This window comes from Anomalospiza imberbis, chromosome 1 (genome assembly GCF_031753505.1).
Source record: "Anomalospiza imberbis isolate Cuckoo-Finch-1a 21T00152 chromosome 1, ASM3175350v1, whole genome shotgun sequence".
NCBI classification, from domain to species: domain Eukaryota; kingdom Metazoa; phylum Chordata; class Aves; order Passeriformes; family Viduidae; genus Anomalospiza; species Anomalospiza imberbis.
In genome coordinates, this window is record NC_089681.1 from 36,819,462 (window position 1) to 36,841,135 (window position 21,674).

Here is a 21,674-nt window from a genome sequence, read left to right on the forward strand (position 1 = left end):
TTATTGTCTGATTACTTCCCCAGATAAGTTGATTATAGTGGTTTTGCCTGTTTTACCAATACAGTTTAGAAAGATCTTTTAATTATTCTAGTGCTCCTGGCTTTAAATTGTGTAGATGCTGTTTACTTGGTTTTATACCTTCTAAGTTATCATTTATAGAAGCCCGTAAAACAAGTAGATAACTCTCTGTATCTCACCTAATGAGCTTCCCAAACAACAGGACAATGACAGGAGTTTTTCATCATCATCAAATTCTCATTCAAGTATCCACTGAGATGCAGCACAGTTTCCAAAACTAATTTGGGTAATGATATTGGGCTAGTATCAGGAGGGAGGACAATTACTTGAGCAAATTTTGAATTCCAGGTCAAAGTCTACTAATATATGTATGTTCTTCAGAATATAATTGAAACCTTGAACTGGGAAGATGTAGTATTGTTAGTGGGTGGCAAAGGGAATTAGTAAAACAAAAGGTCACAAAATTAGTTGGAAAACAACTACAGACCATCATCATCAGTATCTACTTGTCATTGTCCCACACTCAGAAGTTGCCATTCACAAGTTGCCAGGAGCATTATTATTGAATTTATATCACAGCAGGGATGGAAGGGTGTTTAGAAAACAAAGCCTATGACCCACCCACCCCTGGAAATTGCTTCCTTAGTTTTTGAAAGTTTAGGGCAGAGAACTGACAGTAGGAGCCTTTGCTGCAAATGACTTATGAGACTGCATCACATGAAGGGGTTTTTATTTCAGATTAACTTTAGGGATGGCATAACATAAGGAGACAAAACTATATAGTTATAGCCTCTACAATTAAATAATTATAACTTCTATTAAAACTTCATTTAACACTCAAGTCATAAAATTACAGAATAGTTTGGGTTGCAAAGCACCTTTAAAGGCCATTTTGTCCAACCCCTGCATTGAGGTAATTCAATTTTCTGGCTAGCAGTAAGCACAACATGCAGTCAGTGGAGTAGGATTGTTCCAATGTACTTTTCAAATCAGAAACTGGGGACCATGCGTCCTCAAGGTAGTTGTAAAGAGCAGCCTTTATCTTGAATCACTTACAGAATAATTAAAACTGGAGTCCTAACTCCTCTCTGTTTTGCATGATATTAATAGCAGATGCAATATCAAGGAAGCCACCAGGAATGCTCCCTTAACATCATAATGACAATATGAATGAATCAATAAGTGAATAAAAAAATCTAATTGCAAGATCCAAACCACATGTACAAGGTGGTTTGTTAGATAGGGAGTAGTGTCTTTCCATCCTCATGTTTTCTCCCCCAAGACCACAGAGGGATTGTAATCTTATTGTCTCACTGTTTCTGAGGACCTAGAAATTTCATTAAAGACAAGTTTAACAAGAAATACTTATGTTAATATGCAATATGGACTCTCATAATCACAGAGCAGGCCCCTCTCAATTGACTGTAAATCTTACAGCATTAGTTTCCAAAGACTGATGCAAGACCGTTTATCCTGTGTGAAAGGCAACCTTTTCCCCAAAACTCCAAGTCAGACCAGCCAGGCTGTCACTCATTGCTCTCAGTGAACAGACCAGGTTGAAAATGTCAGCTCCAGCACTGGAGGTAAGCCTGCCTTCCCCCCCCCCCGACAATTGTCCTAGGCTCTGAACATAAGAAAGGGAGCAGAAGGTTTAGGAAGAGAATCATTAATACTGAGAGCAAGAGGGAGGAGGAGAAAAGGCCAGCAAGTGGAAAACTGCCTGAGGTGGTCCCAGTTGAGATTTACTCCTGGTCATGGTTGTGCATCAGCTAACAAGCTCTCTGTTTGAGGTGTCCTTCCTGGCATGTCTGTTGGGTCAGAATAAAATCATAGAGTTAAAGAATATCTGCTCACAATATTTTAAAAGGCACAGGAGTGAGAGATGATTTGTATTAAGTGTATGGAAGTGCATACTGGTTTTTAGATACAAACACTAATTGTTCTGGAAGTGTTAATAGCAGCATGATGTTATCTCCTACTTACTTTGCTCAGGAAGAAAACTGTACATGCATCTTTTGATCAGAGGTTCAGAGTATGGCAGCAAGGACAAAACAATTCATGCTACGCGTTGTGGTAAAGATACCCTATCTTTTAAATTATCTTCTCAGGAAACAGCAAGTTGAAGCCTTTACAGTGTGGAAAATACCTTCACCCACTTAAATTTGCTATCTGTCAAAATCAAGTGTGTGGCGTCTCTCTAGGGTAAAAGAAGTGTGTTAATTGTGAAAGACAGTCATGATTGCATGATAGCATTCAATATTTTTTGTCCAATTCTAGCTAATGTTAACTGTTTTGATTTACTAGACTGATATCTAATCAGGCAGGACATCAGTATCTTCTCTTTTAGGAGAATGAGTGTAGCAGTCAGAGGCCCTCCAAGGCCTCCCTGGTGGTCACTCGCCTAAGATAAGAAATGCAGTGTCAGGATGAGTGGACCAAAGCAGCCCCTCTTCCACATTCGACCTTTGTTTTCTCTCTGTAAGGCTGTAGGTCGTATTCTCCTCAACCCTGGCCATTGGACAATTTCCAACACCCCAGAACCCTAGATAAACTCCCATCTCTGCCCAGTTAGGCAGAAGGGCTGTCACTGGAAACCTTCGCAGAGCTGCCAATAAAAGACACTGCTGCAGAACTCCATACGGACTTCTCCTCTCTCTATCCCTGCGTCTGCCGAGGCACATAGCGAGCAATGAGCTGAAATCACTAAGGGCTGAACTCACAGAGCTGAAATCACTCCAGAGTTGCTCACTAAGTTGCCTGCAGCTGGGAGCTGAGCCGAGGGACCCAGACAGGCTGAGCTGATTAGCACAGCACTATCCGGGACACCTACGGCAGCGGCTGCCCGGGGAGCTGGACAGACCCCTGGGACCCCAGGCCGCCATAAATGAGGTTTTCCTTAGCCTGGATGATGGCGTTGTATTTCAGATGAAAAGATGAAATGGAGAGATTTCACACGCACAACCATTCCCACTTCTCTGGAAGCTAGAGAGGATTCATTTGCTCCATTATAGAAGTGGTATTACTAGTTATTTGTGACATTTCTATGAGTCTTTTCTCTATTGCTTTGGACTTAGGGTCATATGTAATCAACATTTTTTGCCATGTACTAGTTATCTCTTTTTGTTTTCCTTGTTTCCATGTAACTGCCTTAACATAATTGTCTACTTAGTGTTTTGTACCAATTTCCAACCTTGGGTTCTGGTCAGTTACACAAGAATTGCAGACATTTGATCATGTGAGGACATTTGTCTAGAAATTCTAGAAAGTTTTAATTCCTTGATTATTATATCTTCAGGCAGCTTTTCATAATAAAAGTTATCAAGTATCAAGAAATATAATTCTCTGAATAAATCAACAGTTTGCAAAATTGCTTTTCTGATGCTGTTCGGATGGTTTCTTAAGGTAAAACAATCTGTTTCAGATGAAGATTTACAGAACTTGATTCTTTGAATGTTATTAGTATTCTATTTTACAGAAAAAGCTAACAAGAGCAGTGGTAACTGAGATTGCTTTCTATCACAAGACTGTTTTTAATCACTTATGGCTTTTCTGGAATTATAGCACTGAGGTGAAATTTTGCATTGGGAAAATTTTTGGAGCTTCAATATTCTATTGCTAGCATTGGGCTAGGAGGAATCTCAGCTACTGTGATGACTGGCACAGTGAGATCCTGTGAGGATTTCTTTGGTTGTCAAATGAGAGTGTGAAAGTTACTTGTGTAAATACAGTGTTGGCACTAAAGCACATTGACATATAATAGTATATTACAGAAATTGTAGAACATATGACTAAGTGGGACCCTAAAGCTTACTTTGTCTCTTTAGTTGACTGAAGGCCTTATCAGCTGTGTACATTGTTCTTGACAGATGCTTACACATCTTGTTATCTGAAATAAACAAATCTTTCAGTAATTAGAATTCCACAATTGCCCTCAGCAACCTGTTCTACTGTGCTTGCTCAGAGATAGTAGTTCCAGATGTTCAAGACAAATTTTCTGTTATAGCCATTTCAAGCCTTCTCTTCCTTATGCTATGATGATACAGAAAAGAATTTATTCTTTTCATCTCTGTAGCTATGTTTTACAGAGTAGTGTGTACCAATCTTCCCATGGCAAACTCTTTATTACTGCCTTTTTACCCTTTGTTCTTACTTATTGTTGCTCCCCTCCCCACCCCAATTAAAGGCAACATGTTTTTAAACCAGTCTTCAAGAATGATTCAATTATGTTTATTAATTTGTCTACTTTTCCTTAATTTTGATGTGATTCTCTTGTGGTCTGAAGAGCATCCAACAGTGTGTTCATTATTATTCAAAAATAATTTCTTTGTCCCTTGTAGAAGTAAGACTGTCACTGGTTTTGGTGATGACAAGGTGCTTTCCAACATAAAACAAAAATATGCCTGGTATTTTAGTTTTCATATGCCAAAACGGTTATATGAAATATTTTATCAAATTTCACTGGATGATATTATAGGCTATTAAGTTTACTGTACATTTATTGTCATACATTGTAATACATTGCTACTTCTTTTTTTTTTTTTAATTCTGTATCTTGGTAAGTGAGATATGTGATTGCTTGTCATCACTGGTAATTGTTTTGTCTCCAGCACAAGAACTAGCATAGAGTTTTTTGTAAGACTTCTTCCTAGCTTAATGCTTTTTCAGCGGAAACTGTTTTCTCTAAGGAAGTCTTCAGGAATCCTATGACAGCAGTCCTAGATAGAATGCCTATTCTCCAAGGCTATTATTGAAAATCCTCAGTAGTATTCTTGGAAGCCCACAGTACAATACGTAAAAGGATTATTATCATTTTAATGCTCAACCTGATTTGGACCACAAACCGACCAAGCAGTTGTGTGATCATGCACGACTTCAGTGTTGTGGTCAAATTTGTCATTGAAGAAAAATTACATTTATTTTCCTCTGAAAACAGATAAGTTAACTTCTTTGTATCATTGAATTTAATATATTGGGTCACATCTGCTAAAGGATTATTACACTAGAAGGAAGCAATGGATAATTTATTAAAATACCCCTGCAGGGCGATAGCAGGGTATCTGGTTAATATAGAGGAATGCTTGATGGTTCCACTGAAAGCTCCCTGGTGAATCCTTTAACATAGGAATAGAATGGGAGATGGAAATTATTGCTCATTATATAATGTTTACTGTGTTATATTGGTGCCTAGCAGATGAATAATATTTATGTTAACAACTCTTTTCCAGCTTTTTATATTGATCTCCTGCTGGTCTAGGGCTGATATATAATTGTACTGAAAATAGGAAGATAGTATTTTTTTCTGTAATGGAGGGTAGTAAATAGGTTCTTCCAGCCCATCACCCAAGTTGGATATGAAGATATTGTATCTTTGTGCCACAGACATGTAAGATTTGAATTTGCTTTTTTAATTTTCTTTTTTTTTCTGAGCTGGTTCTCATGTACTTGTAAACTTAAAGGAACTGCAGAGTGTCCCACAGGCAGTGGGAGTTTCTTGATGGGTGGGAGAGCTTCTTTCCTTGGCCTCAAAGTAGCCTTACTGTTGCCATGCTTACAGAGTTTGAGAAGGACCAAATGACTCTGTCTTTCCATGAATGTTCAAACCTAAAAAGCTGACAAATAGCTGTCCTGTCTCACTGAAATACTCACTGAAATACACTGGCCAACCTTAAATAAAGAATTTCATTCATGCCGTAGGAACCGAGAACTCACATTTTAGTTGCAGTTTATGTTACTTAGAGAACAGAAACTAAACCAAGTGTTTGGTGGCAATATCCCATTGGAAGCTCCCCAGATACTGTACCCAGAGGAATTGACATGCCTCAGTTTTCTTGCTAACAGCAAAGGACAGTTTCACATGGAAGCTAAGAGAAAAATGAACCTAAAAAGTCCTCAAGGTTACTTGCTTTCATTGGTTCCTTGGGTTGATGTTTCTGGGTTCTTCCACTCCTGTTAAGCAAGCCAGGCCTTAGACATAGCAATGATTTCTTGAAAAATTGAGCTGGCATATTTTTTAAAAATTAAAAAAAAACAAACACAAAACCCAACAAACCTTTTACATGTTATGGGTTGTTCTTTTGAGGCCCAGTGACATTATGTGAGAAACTTCCCACCACACCTGTCAGTCACTGTGGACTGAAGGTTTGGAGGGGGGTGATCCTCACACTTGAAATAAGAGCTGTTCATGTGAATTTTTCTGGATTCAGGGCATGTGTACACTTGAAAGAGAGCCAGTGCTGTGCTCCTTAACCATTATTATCATTAAATGCATGAAAAGGCAATAAAAATATTGCTTTCCCATAAAATGGAGGATAATAAATAAGACAGAAAAAGACTGACATCAGCGACAGATTGGTAAGCTTGGTGATCTGCACAGTAAAGTTCTTCCTTATGTTCAGGTGGAACTTCCCATGCATTAGTTTCTGCCTGTTGCCTCTTGTCCCATGGCTTGGCAGCACTGAGAAAAGTCTGACTCTGTCCTCTTGTGACCTACTTTTAAGATATTTATACACATTGATGAGGTCCTCTCTCAGTTGTCTCTTCTTGAGGCTGAACAGGCCCAGCTTCCTTAGCCTTTCCTCATAAGAGAGATGCACCAGTCCCTTAATAATCCATCTTTATTGCCCTCCACTGGACCCACTCCAGGAGCTCCATGTCTCTCTTGTCCTGAGGAGCCCAGAACTGCACACAGCGCTCCAGATGCAGTCTCAGTAATTGCTCTAGGCAAAGCATATAGTCACAACTTTTAGAAATGAATAGTGTGCCCTGATCATATTTTTCATGATACCATATAAATGTGGAAAAATAACAGTTCCCTTTGCTCTTCCATGTCAGTTGAACCATTTGGAAAAAAAAAATCCTTGACTGTAATGTTATGAAAAATGTTTTATTCTAAACTTAACTGCCAAGTTACTCAATTTGAATGACTGAAGTTTGCTTTTTCATATAGGAGTTTGTGATTGTAATAAGTAAGAAATCAGTTTCTTTTCAGTGTAATTTGAAACTGCCTTACTTGAAAATTATGCACTTTGCCAGCACAGTCCCTAGCTACGTTTTACTCCAGGCAATTGAAATACGAAAGAAGTAATGAACTGTTTGTTAAATCTTCTAGCTAAAAAGAAGAAGCCAAAACTCTTAAACAAGTTTGATAAGACCATTAAAGCTGAACTAGATGCTGCAGAAAAACTACGTAAAAAAGTAAGTTTTGAATGTTTCACTCAGGATTGTACGCAGTGGACAAAAATCAATAAATTAAATACTTGTAAAAAGGGAGACTGAATTTTAGATTACTTTTTGTGGAATTAAATTTTTTAAATAGTCAGTGCATATTTGTCCTTTATGTTTAATTTCTGCTAGATAATTTGTCTTAAATATTTTAAAGCTGTAAGTATATGTCTGTTCATATGTGTTTGTTAACCTTGAAGATCTGTAGCTTAATCATTGAATTTCTGCTTAAATGGATCACATCAAACAGGGTTAGTTCTGTCCTATCACTCTTGTCCAGTGGACTACTGAAGTCAAGTGCTACCAGATAACTCTGTGCAGGGATCTCTCAGTGAGTGCTCCGATGCCTCGTGAGCGTTAGGTGCAGATCACTGAAGTAAGTGTTGTTTCTGTTGAGATTCTGTGTCCTAGGAGTGCCCAGGCTGTTGTACAGCTCCTTAGAGGACAAAACAGATGTTCCTGCTTCTCACCAGGGGCAGCACGACCTTAACATCAATCATTCAGTTTGGGTAGTTCTGAATTTAATAATTTGACCATGAAAAAGAAACAAAAACCTCCCCAAGTTCTTCAGTCATCTCCCCTTATAGCTTCCAATTTTATACTTTCATTTGAATATTTCATAAAATAATACCTTTGCAGAGATATCCCCTTTCCAGATGTGAGATTGAGAGGTGAAACAAGATTGTGGCTGTTAAAAATGAGGGACTTCAAGTCCTTTGAATGTATTTCTTGTTAAAACTCTGATATGACAGTCCTAGCACATAAAGAACAACTGCAGGTCTTTGCTGTACCCTAGATTTGAGGTGGATGAGCAGTGAGATATAATATTTTCAGTACAGTAAAATAAAAACCAATTTGGTCATTGCAGTTGGAGGATTATTCTTGATTTTCAAGACATACTGTGCAGTTTTGACTTGATCTTGCCATCTGTGCAGCCCCAGAGTTCTGGTAGGTCTGTGATGGGACTGGAGGGCTCCTGCATAGGGCATTAACCTCTGGCTGTCACTGCTGCTGTTCCTCACTAGAAGTCTTCTTTACATGTTAGAATACAAAACCAAAAATTTTCATGCTTCTTGTTACTTAAGCAATTGGTTAATCAGAAATAGGTGTAATAGACACATTTGATGATCTGTAGGATCAGCTTGTTGACTCTCTTTCCCTGCTGTATTTCTTGATAAGTTACAGATATTCATACATGTTATGTAGGAATCAGGATAAATTTAGGAGTAAATCAGATGTGTATAATATTTGAAGATAGCAATGCAGTTGTGTATCATTTGTACACATATAACTCATATTTATAAAGCTGTAATGAGGTGGAAGTGGCAGCAAGGTCTATTGTCAAATTTTGCCAAGCAGTGCTTAGCACTTATTTGACAGTAGGGCTGATTCTTCTTCTCAACTTTCATCTGTACTCACTAGTCAGTGTCCATCATGGGATCAATGTCCATCAGGAGAATATCACAGTTACATTTAGACTTGTGTGAGATGTCCTGAGGAACACTGTCATGCAAAGAACTTGGAAACAGCCATACACTGTGGTTAAGTCTACAGTACTTCCCTTAGAAGAACTATAGTTATGATAGTGTTCATCATGAGAGGTATGCAGAGGGAAAATTTCCACCTGTCTCCAGAATTTTCTTTGTGTTCTCTATTATTTCTGGTCTAGAATTTGTTATTAGCAGTAGGGTCTTTACTTTTCTATACAGTCAGGTTATTTTAATCTCAGCATTTTATCCAGTGAACAAAGGAAAGTGAGTGAAGTATGAAAAACCAAGTTATTAATTTTCACCATGAGAATTAGATTATACTGTTTCATAAATAATGACAATTCCTCTTAAAAAGGCAATTCCAACAAGTATGGGAAATCTGAGTGTATGAGTGAAAGCTGTTGATTCAGTCTGCATTGTTTTTGTTTGTTCTTTAATTGAAAAACTAATGTGTTATTAGGTCCTGCATCCTTCAGCATTTTTATTAGATAGAATTGCTGATAAATATCTCTGCTTTTCAGGGAAAAGTTGAAGAAGCTCTAAGGGCCTTTGAAGCATTAGTGAATCAATATCCACAAAGTCCTCGAGCAAGATACGGGAAAGCACAGGTACTTAGAAAAAAAAGTGATAGGTGTTGAAAAAAGCTAAAGTAAACATTTTGTTTTACCAATAAACACCAGTTGGAACTAATTTGTACATTTATGCTGGTTTTCTAGGTGAAAAAAGAATCATGTGATCTTTCACATGTATCTCTTCAGTCAACTGTCCTTCCCCAATTGCTTTGGCAGCTTTTGTGGAACTTCAGTGGGAAGTATTGTAAATAACAAAAAAAATAAGGTACATCCTGTAGATCTCAGGAGAACTGTCAGGTGAACGGCAAGAGATAAATACCAACTAATACCCACTGCAGGAGCAACAGGCAGAACCTACCTGTTACATACTATTTGCTGTAGCTGGGAAATCAACATGTCTGTCAGCCTGGGATAAATGCTGCTTTCTGCTCTAGTGGGAATAGAGAAGAGGATTTGGAGTTTTTAGAGAGAAAGAGTTAAAGGATAAAGAACACAAAATCTCAGGCGGTGAGGCTTAATTAGTTTTACTTATAGAGTGAGTTATGTTTCAGGTGTTTCCCTTAAAAAAAAAAAAAAACCCAAAAAAAAAACTAAAGCAACCAAAACAAAACCCAGAAGGCATCAGAAAATAATCTCTGCATTTATAATACTTTTAGGCTATGTTGAGATGTCTCAAAAGGGAATAATAGTAGGATAATCCTGCTGCACTAGGAGTGATAAAAGACTCCTTGAACTCATGTTAACCAGGATAATAAAGTGAAAACGTCACTGCAGGAAGCAATGGTGCTGTTAGAAAATTGATGAGGACCTTTGAGTCACAACCAGTTTCCACTTGGTTAATAATAAAAATGGTCATGCTAAAACCAAAGCTGTGATTATCCAAAAATCTATCACACAAGCAGTTGATATACAGCAGACCAAATGCTTCCCTGCTCTCTGTGATGACAGTTTGCTGAACTCTTTGCCTCTTCACAGTAGGAGACCACTTTGTTCATACACATGATGAACTTAACCTCTGTTAAGTTACACTTTTAATGTTTACTAGTTTATACAAATCTACTCATTATATCTGGTAGAATATGCTTCCTGCCTCCTCAATGGCTTTAGGGAGAAGGGCAGATCACTGCAGCCAGTTGTGAAATTTATTCTCATTCAGAATTCCCATCTCAGTGACCCAACTTCATTTGTCCATTTACAGCAATTTATACTTGCCTACTACTACTTTAATAATTCATGAAAGGACAATGCAAACCAAGATCTGAAGAAATAATTAGGCGCATTTTCTGTGAGTGTGTAAAAACAATGATAAATTCATTTTCTGTTGCCTTTGAAGGTTCATACTACTCATTTTACTGAACAGTCATATCAATGGTAATTTTATTGAACCGTTTGTGTAAGTTCAAGCTGTTTGAAGGAATTGGAAAACCATGAGCTTCAGACAGATGAATTATTCTTAAGATTTGCATTGTAACACAGTATTATTTTTAAATGGGTATTCATACCAACAAATTTAATTTAAATTTGCTATTTCTCATCACTAACTAGAAGGAAAACTGCAAAGGATAAGGTTAATGGCCTTGAAGGTTAAAGGTAAAGAAGGTCAAGAATTCACCACAGAAGTGTACTTCTCCTTTTCTTTGAAGCATGAACCAACATTACATGCTAATTTTGTCGATTTGATTTTTAATAAGACATGAGGATTGATTTTTTTCCTGGATCTTTTAATGGCTTTAAAAGGCAACTCTTTTCCCAAAAAAACTGTAAAATATTTCAGTGTTGGTGTGTTTTTCAGAAATATGAGCAATTCTTTATTTGCTGTCTGAATTACATTTGAGCCAGATAAAATAATACTCTACAGAATTCATTAACATGTTTACAGCTGAAAAGAACAATGGATAGCTTTTTTACCTCCTTATATGATATTTACTGGTGGAGTTATGCAGATTTTATGCTGACAATTTTTCCTTCCTTGTTATATATCTTAATATTTTTTGCCCTGCAATTCCTTTGAAAAAAGGAAAAATAAATTTCCTAGTGAATGTACATCAGAAAAAATAAGTTATTGCTTAAAACTGATTTCTGAAGTTGTCTCTGAAAGCTGCTTGATGAACTGTTTGGCTGAGTAACCATATTTTTTGGTATTTCCAATACTAAGTTTTAAAGCAACTCAAGGAAAAAATTAAAGGACAGAAATGCAAAAAGATTTCAGATACTTGCTATAACATATACAGATAACACAGTAGAAGCAATTTCATTTAATATGTGGCTTTGATGCAACAGTGAATTTAAACAGACCAACAACAGCTTCTGCACCATCATGCTTGTGTTACATCTGCCGTGGCTCTTATGAAAGAACATAAGCCAGTAAATAGAGAAGTATTTGAGAAAACTGCATTAAACACGTGAAAATGCATGCATTTATACACACAATTCAAAGTAAGCCTTTAAAAATTCTGCATTTGAGACATAGTCTTTTTCAGCTCTGGGAGCTAAGTATGAGCATGCCTTACCACAGATGAGATCAGTCATAGCTTCTGGTAGATGGACTGCAGCTGTAATTTCACTGTAGAGAGCTCATAGACCCTTTGGTCTGCTTCTGAATTTGATGAACAAATTTAAGTTTTGAAGGAGTTGTATGGTACATATTCTATTAACGTATGCAAGGCAAAAGGCAATTCCTAATTAATTTTGCAATAAAGAGTGTAAATAAATGAGTCAGAATAGATTAAAATGTCTGTTGGTGTGTTTTGATCTGTGTATTGCTTCCAGAGTGAGACTTAGCATACAAATAGTCCATAGGCAAAATTTTGCATTTCTTCTGTGTTATTAAAACTGATTGTTTCATCTGCTTTTGAAAGCAGGCATTATGATTTCTACAGATACTAAGCAAAAATCTGTGTTAATATATGTTTTTGGTGCAAATTTTCTCATATTTCTCCTTTCAAATAGTTTGTAGGTAAAAGGATTTAATGGTAATTCTAGTTTGCTTTCCCATAAAGCACAACCCATAGCCTAACAATTGCATAGTTTGCCTGGTAAGTAAATAGTTTGTTTTAAGACTAACGGATTATTAGGTGTTCTAATAATGGCTTTGTTATTCTTTCTAGTCTGAAGATGACTTAGCTGAGAAAATGAGAAGCAATGAGATGCTGCAACAAGCTATCAACACCTATGATGAGGTGGTTAGTCTGCCAAACGTCCCTTCAGACTTGATAAAACTGAGCTTGAAGCGAGAAGCAGACAGGCAGCAGTTCCTTGGTAAGTTTTGAGGATGGTAGGAAAATTACAGAAGTCGTCTGAGCAAGGATTTCAAGATATCACTATGGATTTTAAGGTGACAATTCCACTGAATTTTTGGTTGGACTTGTCTTCCTAGTATCTTAAATGAAAACCATTTTTACATTACTTAATTTTTTTCTAGTGAACTAGTGTCTATAATTTAGGATACTAGTGCCTGTAGAAAGCTGCAGCAGGTGCTATGAGAAGCTATGATGGGTGGTCAAAATTTTTTATTGACTGACAAAAAAGAAACTTTTATTTTTCTACTGAAGCTGAAGAAAATCAAGAGGAAACTACTGGCATAAGAAGAGTAAACATACTCAGAATAAACTTTTGGTAAATACAGAAAAGAATGGAATTAAACACAAGGAGAACAGCCCCAAGATTTTGGTTTAGATTCTATTTTTAGATTTCTAGTTTTAGATCTCAATTATGTGATGTATGAGAAGTGATGATTAGAAAAGAGGTAAAAACAAGAGTTCTGTTCCCATGGGTTGCATGTTTAGTATCAGCTTGTTGTGATCTTGCTTTTCCTTAAAAAGACCTCATTTAGGAAGTCAAGGGACATACTGAATTTTAAGCACACAATGCATGATAGACTTCGTAATGAAGGTAGAGTAGAACTATTACTTAACAATAGAAATTAGTTGAATTTACTTAATTAAGGTGAAGTTTATTAATATATGTTTACTTAGTATTGTCCAGTGCTTTGCCATCTGTGTATGATAGAGCAACTAAAGCTTAAATAATGCATTTCTGCACTGTGAAGGGTTCTCCACAAGAGGCTGCCATAACACTGTGTGATTGCAATATCTCAGTGATTCTCTGAGATATTCCTGGTACACCCGTAGTGACAGGCAGGCAGCTGAATGTGCTCCTGTCTGCACAAGTTTTTCCAGGTTTTCCTTCTTGATTGTCAGTGAAAGTGGACCACTTGCCTCCAATTTGGGTTTCCTTAGATATTGTGTAAACGTCTTGCTAAGTTTCTTATATCTGCACTTGTAATTAAGTCTTGTTCAATCAAATCAGGTCGCATGAGGGGTTCCCTGATTACTCTACAGAAATTAGTTCAGCTGTTTCCCAGTGAGACTTCATTCAAGAATGACCTTGGTGTTGGTTACCTCTTGATAGGAGATAACAGCAATGCTAAGAAAGTATATGAAGAGGTGAGTTTCCATTCCAGCCATTTCCAAGGAAAATTATTATTTACATTCGTATGTTCATTTGAAAGATTGATTGTTTTTAACTTTTTTAGTTGTTAAACATGTCACATGTGAGATTCTGAAGGGTTAATACAGATGCAATTGTTTTCTAGTGCAGTAATCTTCTAATTTTGATTTCTATTTTCTGATACTGTCATGCTAAGTTTTTCCCCATTGACAGAGGAATGCAGTTTATTTCCATATGCTTAATAATACAAAGTCTTCTACCTTCTGGTAGAAGAAGGTTTGGAATATATATTGACAACACACCTGGGTGTGTTGTATGTAACATGTAATGCATACTAAAATAAAGAGAACCTGTCTTCAAGAAAAGGAAAGCAGAAGTAAGTTTCTTTACAGGAATAGCATCTCTAACCATGCAATCAAGTAGATCAGTACTCACAAAGCTATTTAACCTTAGTTTTTTCATCTTTTAATAAGCAACTTAAAATCTGTTTTTCTTTCATGATGTTTGTAGTGTGGACAATTCATTGGATTTATATTTCTGTCTTATACTGTAGTTATCTGGTTGGGGAAAATTCACTGCCAGGAAAGGCCACTCTGCTCCTGTGATCTAGAAACCCTGTTAACATCTGGAAACTGTCTGACAGATGTGGAGTCTGACATCATTGGTAGAGCACAAATCATCACACCTGACCAGGAATGGTCCTGTTGATGTTGGCACACTCGTGGTGCTTGTGTAGGACAGGCTTGCTAATTGTCTGGTTATGGAGGCTGGAAAGGGATCAGCAGGATTAGTGCCACCTCCTGAGAATAAAGGCCCGATTTTCCATCCCCCACATCTGGGAGGCCAAAGAGATTCTCATCTGAGATAGTTTCTCAAAGAGAAGGAGGATGTTCAACCACATGGTTGGAAGCAGAAGCCAAACACTAGGAATACCATTTTTTTACCTCAAGCTCCTCTGGTAGTCTCAGATGTTGCCAGAATAATGTTTGCTTTGCTACCTTGGCTACTTTTTAGGTCCTTCCATAAAACACTTCTGTCCAATAATTTTTGGCTTGCTGTCAAAATTTCTCAGAGGACTGGAAATCTTGGCTTTTAAAGATAGAATTTATTAAACAAGCTTACTACTCAAGCTGCAAGGAATTTGAGAAAACAAAAACATACTGCTTTCGGGCAAGACTTTCCTGTGCAATTATTCAGTGTTTTGTTGCAAACAACATAATTGTTGGAATTTCTCAATAATCTCAGGGATTTTTATACATGGAGGAACATCATGAATTTGCTATATAATTACTTTGATACTGAGTTTTATATACTTCAGAAGAAATATATAGGGCTCTGATGAAGAACAGATATGCAACTGGTGTGCTTTTAACATATTGTTTTCCATTCTTCTTTATCCAGTGTAATTACTCTGTTTTGCAGTTCACTAACACTGAAATAGAATAAAGCATGTGATGTTCTGTCATTGTGAAAGGAGGACAAATACTTTTTTTTTTTAAGATTTGGATTCTTTTTTTTTTTTTTTTAAATCATGGTGGGTTTGTCCATATTTTAGGCTTTACTCGGGCTGAATTCCAATGCAATAATGTAATTTTTTTGTTGTAATTCAGGATAAACTTACACTAAGGATTTTAAGAAAGAATACCCAAAGAAATGGAGAATTTCATGTGTACCTGCTTTGGTTCTTGGTTATACTGAAGGCTTCTTGGATGATTTTGGGCAGATTGCTTAGGGGCTACGTGGCTTGCTCTGGAGTGCTTTGCTCAGCTGTTGCAGTGCATATTTAGAAAGTGCTTGGTTTAGAGCTCCTACCATAAGTGCTCAGGTTCTCTGCATGGTAGAGAAAGGGGCAAAATGAATAGTGGTTCTGGGGGCCTCGAGGAGACATCTTGTTCTTCCCATGATTTTTGAAAAAACTGAGAAACTGCTTAAGTGTGACTAAGTCCTTCTCACTTGTGTAATCTTTTGATACAAAAATGTTAAGAGGGCACAAATAAAACCATGAACTCGGTGCTGCAAAGTAAATACCTCCAATATTTATAAATCCTATTTCCCACTGTAAGGATGTTCATACATTTTATTCAAGTGTTCTTTAATGCAGAAAGCACAGGCATCTTAGACTTCAGTACACATCCTCAAAAGAGCATACCCCTCATTCGACTTAAAGTCTCAGCTTTTTTTTTTTTTTTTTTATTTCCCTCTAGCCTTATTCATGGTTGTCTAAATTCCTGTGTATGTGGTACTTGTTTTTTCTGCTCAGGAAAATTCCCAAGTAGTTAAACACTCTTCTCTGCAGAGGAATTTAAACTCCAAATTTCCCATTTCCTGGGAAGCTGCTAGATTCATGGGCAAAATCTTTACATCCTGCTGTAACATTTCAATCTCCATTCAGTGTTACTGATCTGTGTTAAGCATGCAACTAGATGAACCCTGCACAGGCACTGTTCTTTACATGGGATCACAGTACATTCCATTTCAGAACAGACTAACTCAAGCTTGCATCATCTCCAAGGAATTGAATAGAAGCCCAGGGAATCCTAGTACATGAAAACGCTCTGCTATGCTTTATATTTAGTAGCCAGTTTACTTATTTGCCAGTCAGTTCTTATTTTTCTTTCCAATTTTGTTACATCTTAGCAGCTTATTTAAAAAGTCTTTAATATGTGTTTCTTCTTTTAGCTACAGAAGCAATGTGTATAAACATTGAGCTTCAGACCAAGAGAGTTTTTTGCTTCCAGCTGTAGTGTGGTATAGTATAACTTGCCCAAAATACACTTTTCTAATTTGTGTTTGCCAGAATTTTTTACTGAACCACAGATGGAAAATGGTGTCCAGCTGGAGAGGATTTCAGTTTCGCCTCTAATATTAAATAGTTTTCTTTTGAATATTGCACTTAGGGACATGGAAACATAATGTTAAGGGTAATCCTAGTAGTATTGAGAGCTATTTGTATTTTCCAAAAAAAACATAACTTTAAAAGTAGTCCTGGTAGAATTAGAACTATTCTTGGTTCAAAGATACACAGATTATAAAAAAATACAGCAAAAGAGAACTTTGTAAGACTGGTTACTCAGCTAATAGCTCTTTCTCCGCCTCCATGTGTGCATGGTTCGGTGCAGCATTACGGAGACACGCATAAGCCAGCTCTGATTGAGCTATCTCAGGTACCAAAACCAGAATATCCACATTAACACAGTACTCTGCCATGGCTAATTAGTTTCTGATAGCCCCAGAGGTTAATTTCTATATTCATGATTAATATTTAATGGGCTATGAGCAGTTTAGTAAAACTTATTTCTAAACATAATTAATATTGCACACAGCAACAGCAACAGAGTAATACAATTTACATTAAATACTTCCAGTGTAATTTCTGCTGATTGTATCTCTTTGCTTCTCTTTAGGGGCTCTGAATGTAGATCATTCCTTAATGCAACTCGGCATAGTTTAAATGAACCATAATACAGAAAATTCTATTCTGTCTTAATTAATCAGATAGCTTTATCCTATAGTTAAAGAAACTGTAATGAAATTATGTGGCTAATAAATATTTCTGTCAGTCATTTCATTTCACCCTGCAGATACAGATTCTTGGATCAAAATAATCATACACAGAATGCTGTAGTCAAAAGGTGTAAGATGCAGAAGGTGGTAGTGTAGTCATATACTAGAGATCAAGCTCATCCTTACTGTGGTACTTTGTCCTAATAATGTCTCCTACTATGTACTTCCAATAGATTCTCAAATTGTTTGTTCCTTCATAATAAGTATTTTCTGTGAAAAGAAATAAAATGCTGCTATTTTTAACTCATAACATTTTGTACCTTCATGGCTGTGATTTTTGGTTTTGCTTGGATGTAGTTGGTGTGTTTAAGATTTGAGAAAAGAGATAAATTGGTCCAGAAAACTTCCTATGATTTTGCTTTTAATTATTTTGATTGAAAAGTGATATCAGAGAGTGACTGGAAAAGACAGAGGGAAATAATTATAATGTATGCAGGCATTATCCATGGCATAAGTTTAGTAGCTTCAAAAATGGATTTAGGCAAGAGAAATTGCTCATCTGTCTCTTGTTTTGTATTTAGCAGCTGTCTAGACATTCAGTGGATATCAGCCTCTGTAATTCCACTGCCTGCCAGGCTTCTGTGATGATCCTCATAGTCTGAGGCTCCATCCTGATAAGACTGTCCACCCTTATTTTAAGGAAAGAAGAGGTGTAAAACCAGATTAACCTAACCATGTAATTGATATTGCATAAAGCTACAAATTATATTGAATATGTACATCATAGAAATGCAGAGCTGAAAAGTAGGTCATGACATTCTCTCTTATTTTTGCCCTTGGCCGAGGCAGACCAATTGCACTTAAATGATCTGACTGGTGTTGGGGGTGCATGTTTCAGAATTCAGGGTGCCAGCTTTTCCCCTTCTTCCCCTGAAACACTGCCCCATACACTGATCCTTTACTACAGCTGTCCCTGTACTCACAAATCCTTGTCTTCCACAGTCCCCATGAAATATCCAGCTCTGGACATTTGCCCATAAGTTTCCCTTTTCTGTAAAATTAAGCCAGTTTGTAAAACAGATACGATCTGAATCTTGTTGAGGGTACAAAATCTTTTTGCTGAATTTAACATGCTTGACCTTGGTCAAGGAGTGTAGCACAAGAATAATTTTTCCATCACCTTCTAGTGTAAAAGCACACTGAGTCACTACTGCAGTAGACTTTTTATTACCTTCTTTCTCATGGCCAGAAAAGTGTACACTGTTCCAGAGAGTGCTCCACTTCACCACTGTGCTGAGAGTGCCCTTGGTGTTCCAGGGTTTGCACATCCCCATCTCATGATGCTGGCATTACATTACAGCTTCTTTCTAAATTGTAGTCATTATGCCTCATGTATTTTCTCTTGCAAAAACTAGTTAATCTATATAATTTTAAACTATTTCAGCTATGTTTCTGCTGCTATGTTTCAAGAGTAGATGCCTTCCTTCTGATTAGTCCAACCTGGAATAGGTAACTTAAGTGTTAATAGTGGGTTTAATTCTGTAATGTAGCAAGACATAACTCAAGAGAGAAGTGTAGAAAAGGACAGACAAGTGAAAAATAAAGATATTTCTGTTGAAATAATTTTACTTCTGAGACTTCAAAGTTTGGCTCATCTGGAGAAAGCACAAAAGTGAATGAGGAAAAGAAAGCACAGACAAGCCAAGAGTTTACCTGAGAATCAGTAATGGAAGACAATACCATTGCATTACTAAACAGTATTATGTACACAGGTTTGTTAATTTGCATAGATTCATACAGGTGTATTTAATTCATTTTCTCTCAAACAGGTTCTAAGTCTGGCTCCAAATGATGGCTTTGCCAAAGTACATTATGGCTTCATCCTGAAGGCAGAAAACAAGATAGCAGAGAGCATACCTTATCTACAGGTACTTTTTCATCCACAGGAAATGCTTTATCAGCAAACAGTAGAATTGGAATGTATAAAATGTGTCAGATTAGAAGTGTGCTAATTACAAATCACTGCTTAAGCTATTTGTCGGAGTTATACTGGTGTATCACTGCTTATGAACTGGAACAAACTTGTACTTTGAAAATCATCAATTCTTAAACATCAGGTTTTTCTTTTGTTAATGGTTAACCCAAAGAAAGAGTTATGAGCCTCAATTTTTTTTTGAGGTTGGTAGTATGCTGCAAACCTAAGGTTCTTGAAAGATCCAGAGAAGTCTTGTGTATAATTCTGAGTGTTTGGGAAGAAATACTACAGAATAAAATCTTGATCCAGCTTTATGAAATGCTTGTATATATGTTTATGGGGTCAGGGGAAAGTATCCATCTCTGAATATGCCTCTGTCTTGGAGGGATTGAGGGGAGAGGCTGTGGGATTTGGAAAACTGGTAACATTTCTCAATGACTTTCTACTGACATTTTATTCATTCATCTTAAATTCCAGGTTACCACGGTGGTTACGTTTTTTACCTAATTTCATAGCCTGTCTCTTGCATAGGATTGACAGAGTATTTAGAGAAATCAAATGAAGTATTTTAGAAGTCCTATTGAAGTTTTCTTATACCTTTCATTTTTATTTATTTATTTATGCAATTTTTAGGAAGGACTGGAGTCTGGTGACCCTGGCACAGATGATGGACGTTTTTATTTTCATCTGGGTGATGCATTACAGAGAATGGGAGACAAAGAGGTACACGTTTAACATGTTCTTGCTTTAAAATCTAAATCTCTGAGCGGTGGCAGAATCCAGAAAAGCATTTAGTGATGGGCTTAATGTTGAAAACAAGAGTAGTTTGATTGCAACAACAATTCTGCATGCGTGTGTAGAAGTCAAGATGATCAACAGCAAAAAATCTGTTGTAGGCATTACAATATAATCTCTTAGCATCCCTTGCTTTAGATTTAACTTAAAATGTTGAAGCTGGCATAGGGCAGCAACAAGGAACGAAAAATTTACAAAAATTTTAAATGCTTCTAGAATCTGTTTTCTGCTTATATCACTTACAACACAGATTTTAATGAGTTAAAAGAATCAGTTACATGTGTATTACTGTATGGAAGTTCTTGTATAGCACTGTTTTGTAAATCTTCCTTTCTTTCCAAGGAAAAAGCACCAGTGAGTATGAGATAAAAGAGGATCATGAGAGGACTGAATGTGTGGGCTGAGTTATGAAATTTTTTCAATAACTAAATTAGCAAATCAATCAGGAAAACAGAAATTTGTACTGTGTATCTGTTGAGTGGCCAACAAAAGCAAACATATGATGCTGGAAGCCATAAGAGTATCTCTTTTGTTTATTTGAAATCAAATTATACTTAAAAGCAAAATTTAAATGTATGAATTTCCACTACGGTCATGGTAGGGGAGCAAAGGACCTTTTTTGAAGACTGATTCGTCATGTACTTTAATATGGGCATGAATTTATAAACAACAGCAAAAATTCCAATTCCTGGATGAAAAATATGAAGAGAATAAGCATTAAAAATCAGAGTAGAAATAGCCATGAAAATCACTGCTTTTTAATTATTTACCTAATAATATGTGCAATAATAATACCTAAAAAACTGTAAAAAATGCTGACCCCTTTAGTGCTGTGGCCAAGTCAGTAGGTGGTTCTCCAGTATGAGCTGTAGACTTCATCACTGGTCTGTGATGAAGCCTCTATATGTGATCTTTCTCAAGTCTAGTTCATCAGGTTACCTTTCTTTAATAATTCATGGAACTTTTATTACAATACTTTATACATGCAGTAGATCTAGAATAAAATACCCGAATTTTAAGTTAGATTGCCTTCCCAGCAATATTCTTCCAATGAGAATTTGTTTTTTTTTAATTGTTCATTTTTAAGTGAGAATTAGTTTACCTCATTTTACTTAGAATCACATGCACACACAGAGTCTGCTTTCACACTCTATCTAACTCTGTCTCCTCTCAAATCCCTGTACATTTCCATGGAACATTCTGAGTTGAGTTGCTGAGCCTAGAACATCCCAATGACATGTTTGAATAAAGACATCACAAAGATGTAATTAATGTACAGCAACTCTAACCCCAGGATAATTATGTGTTAATGTTTATGGAGTTAATCGTCAAATCTGCTGAAGAAAAAATTTAATTAATGACAAATGAGCTTCTTGGGATAGAGAAGACTTCTAAATTTATCAGTGGAAAGTCCATTGTTCAGCTAAATTTTTCTCACTGACCTTGCTAGACTTGCTGAATTTCAAGATTTAATCAGGGAAACAGATCAATATTTAAGTTAGATGTGAAATTGCTATCACTGAAGGTTTGTTGAAGGGAGATATTCATCTATTAGAGCTAAATTAGGAGTTATGAATGTGGCCTTGGGAAATATTAGGGAAACAGTATTGAGTATGCCTTCTCCAACTATAATTTGATAAAATGTCATAT

General features: G+C 36.5%; 1 protein-coding gene across 1 annotated transcript in view; it reads left to right on the plus strand.

Annotated features, from left to right (window-relative positions):
• The window catches only part of ASPH (aspartate beta-hydroxylase), a 110,820-nt gene that overhangs the window by 67,092 nt on the left and 22,054 nt on the right, over window positions 1-21,674 (plus strand). The window contains exons 15-20 of the mRNA XM_068187976.1: window positions 7,127-7,212; window positions 9,251-9,337; window positions 12,409-12,559; window positions 13,610-13,746; window positions 19,084-19,182; window positions 19,863-19,952. Coding sequence (XP_068044077.1) covers window positions 7,127-7,212; window positions 9,251-9,337; window positions 12,409-12,559; window positions 13,610-13,746; window positions 19,084-19,182; window positions 19,863-19,952 — 650 coding nt within the window. The remainder of the gene's footprint in view (window positions 1-7,126; window positions 7,213-9,250; window positions 9,338-12,408; window positions 12,560-13,609; window positions 13,747-19,083; window positions 19,183-19,862; window positions 19,953-21,674) is intronic.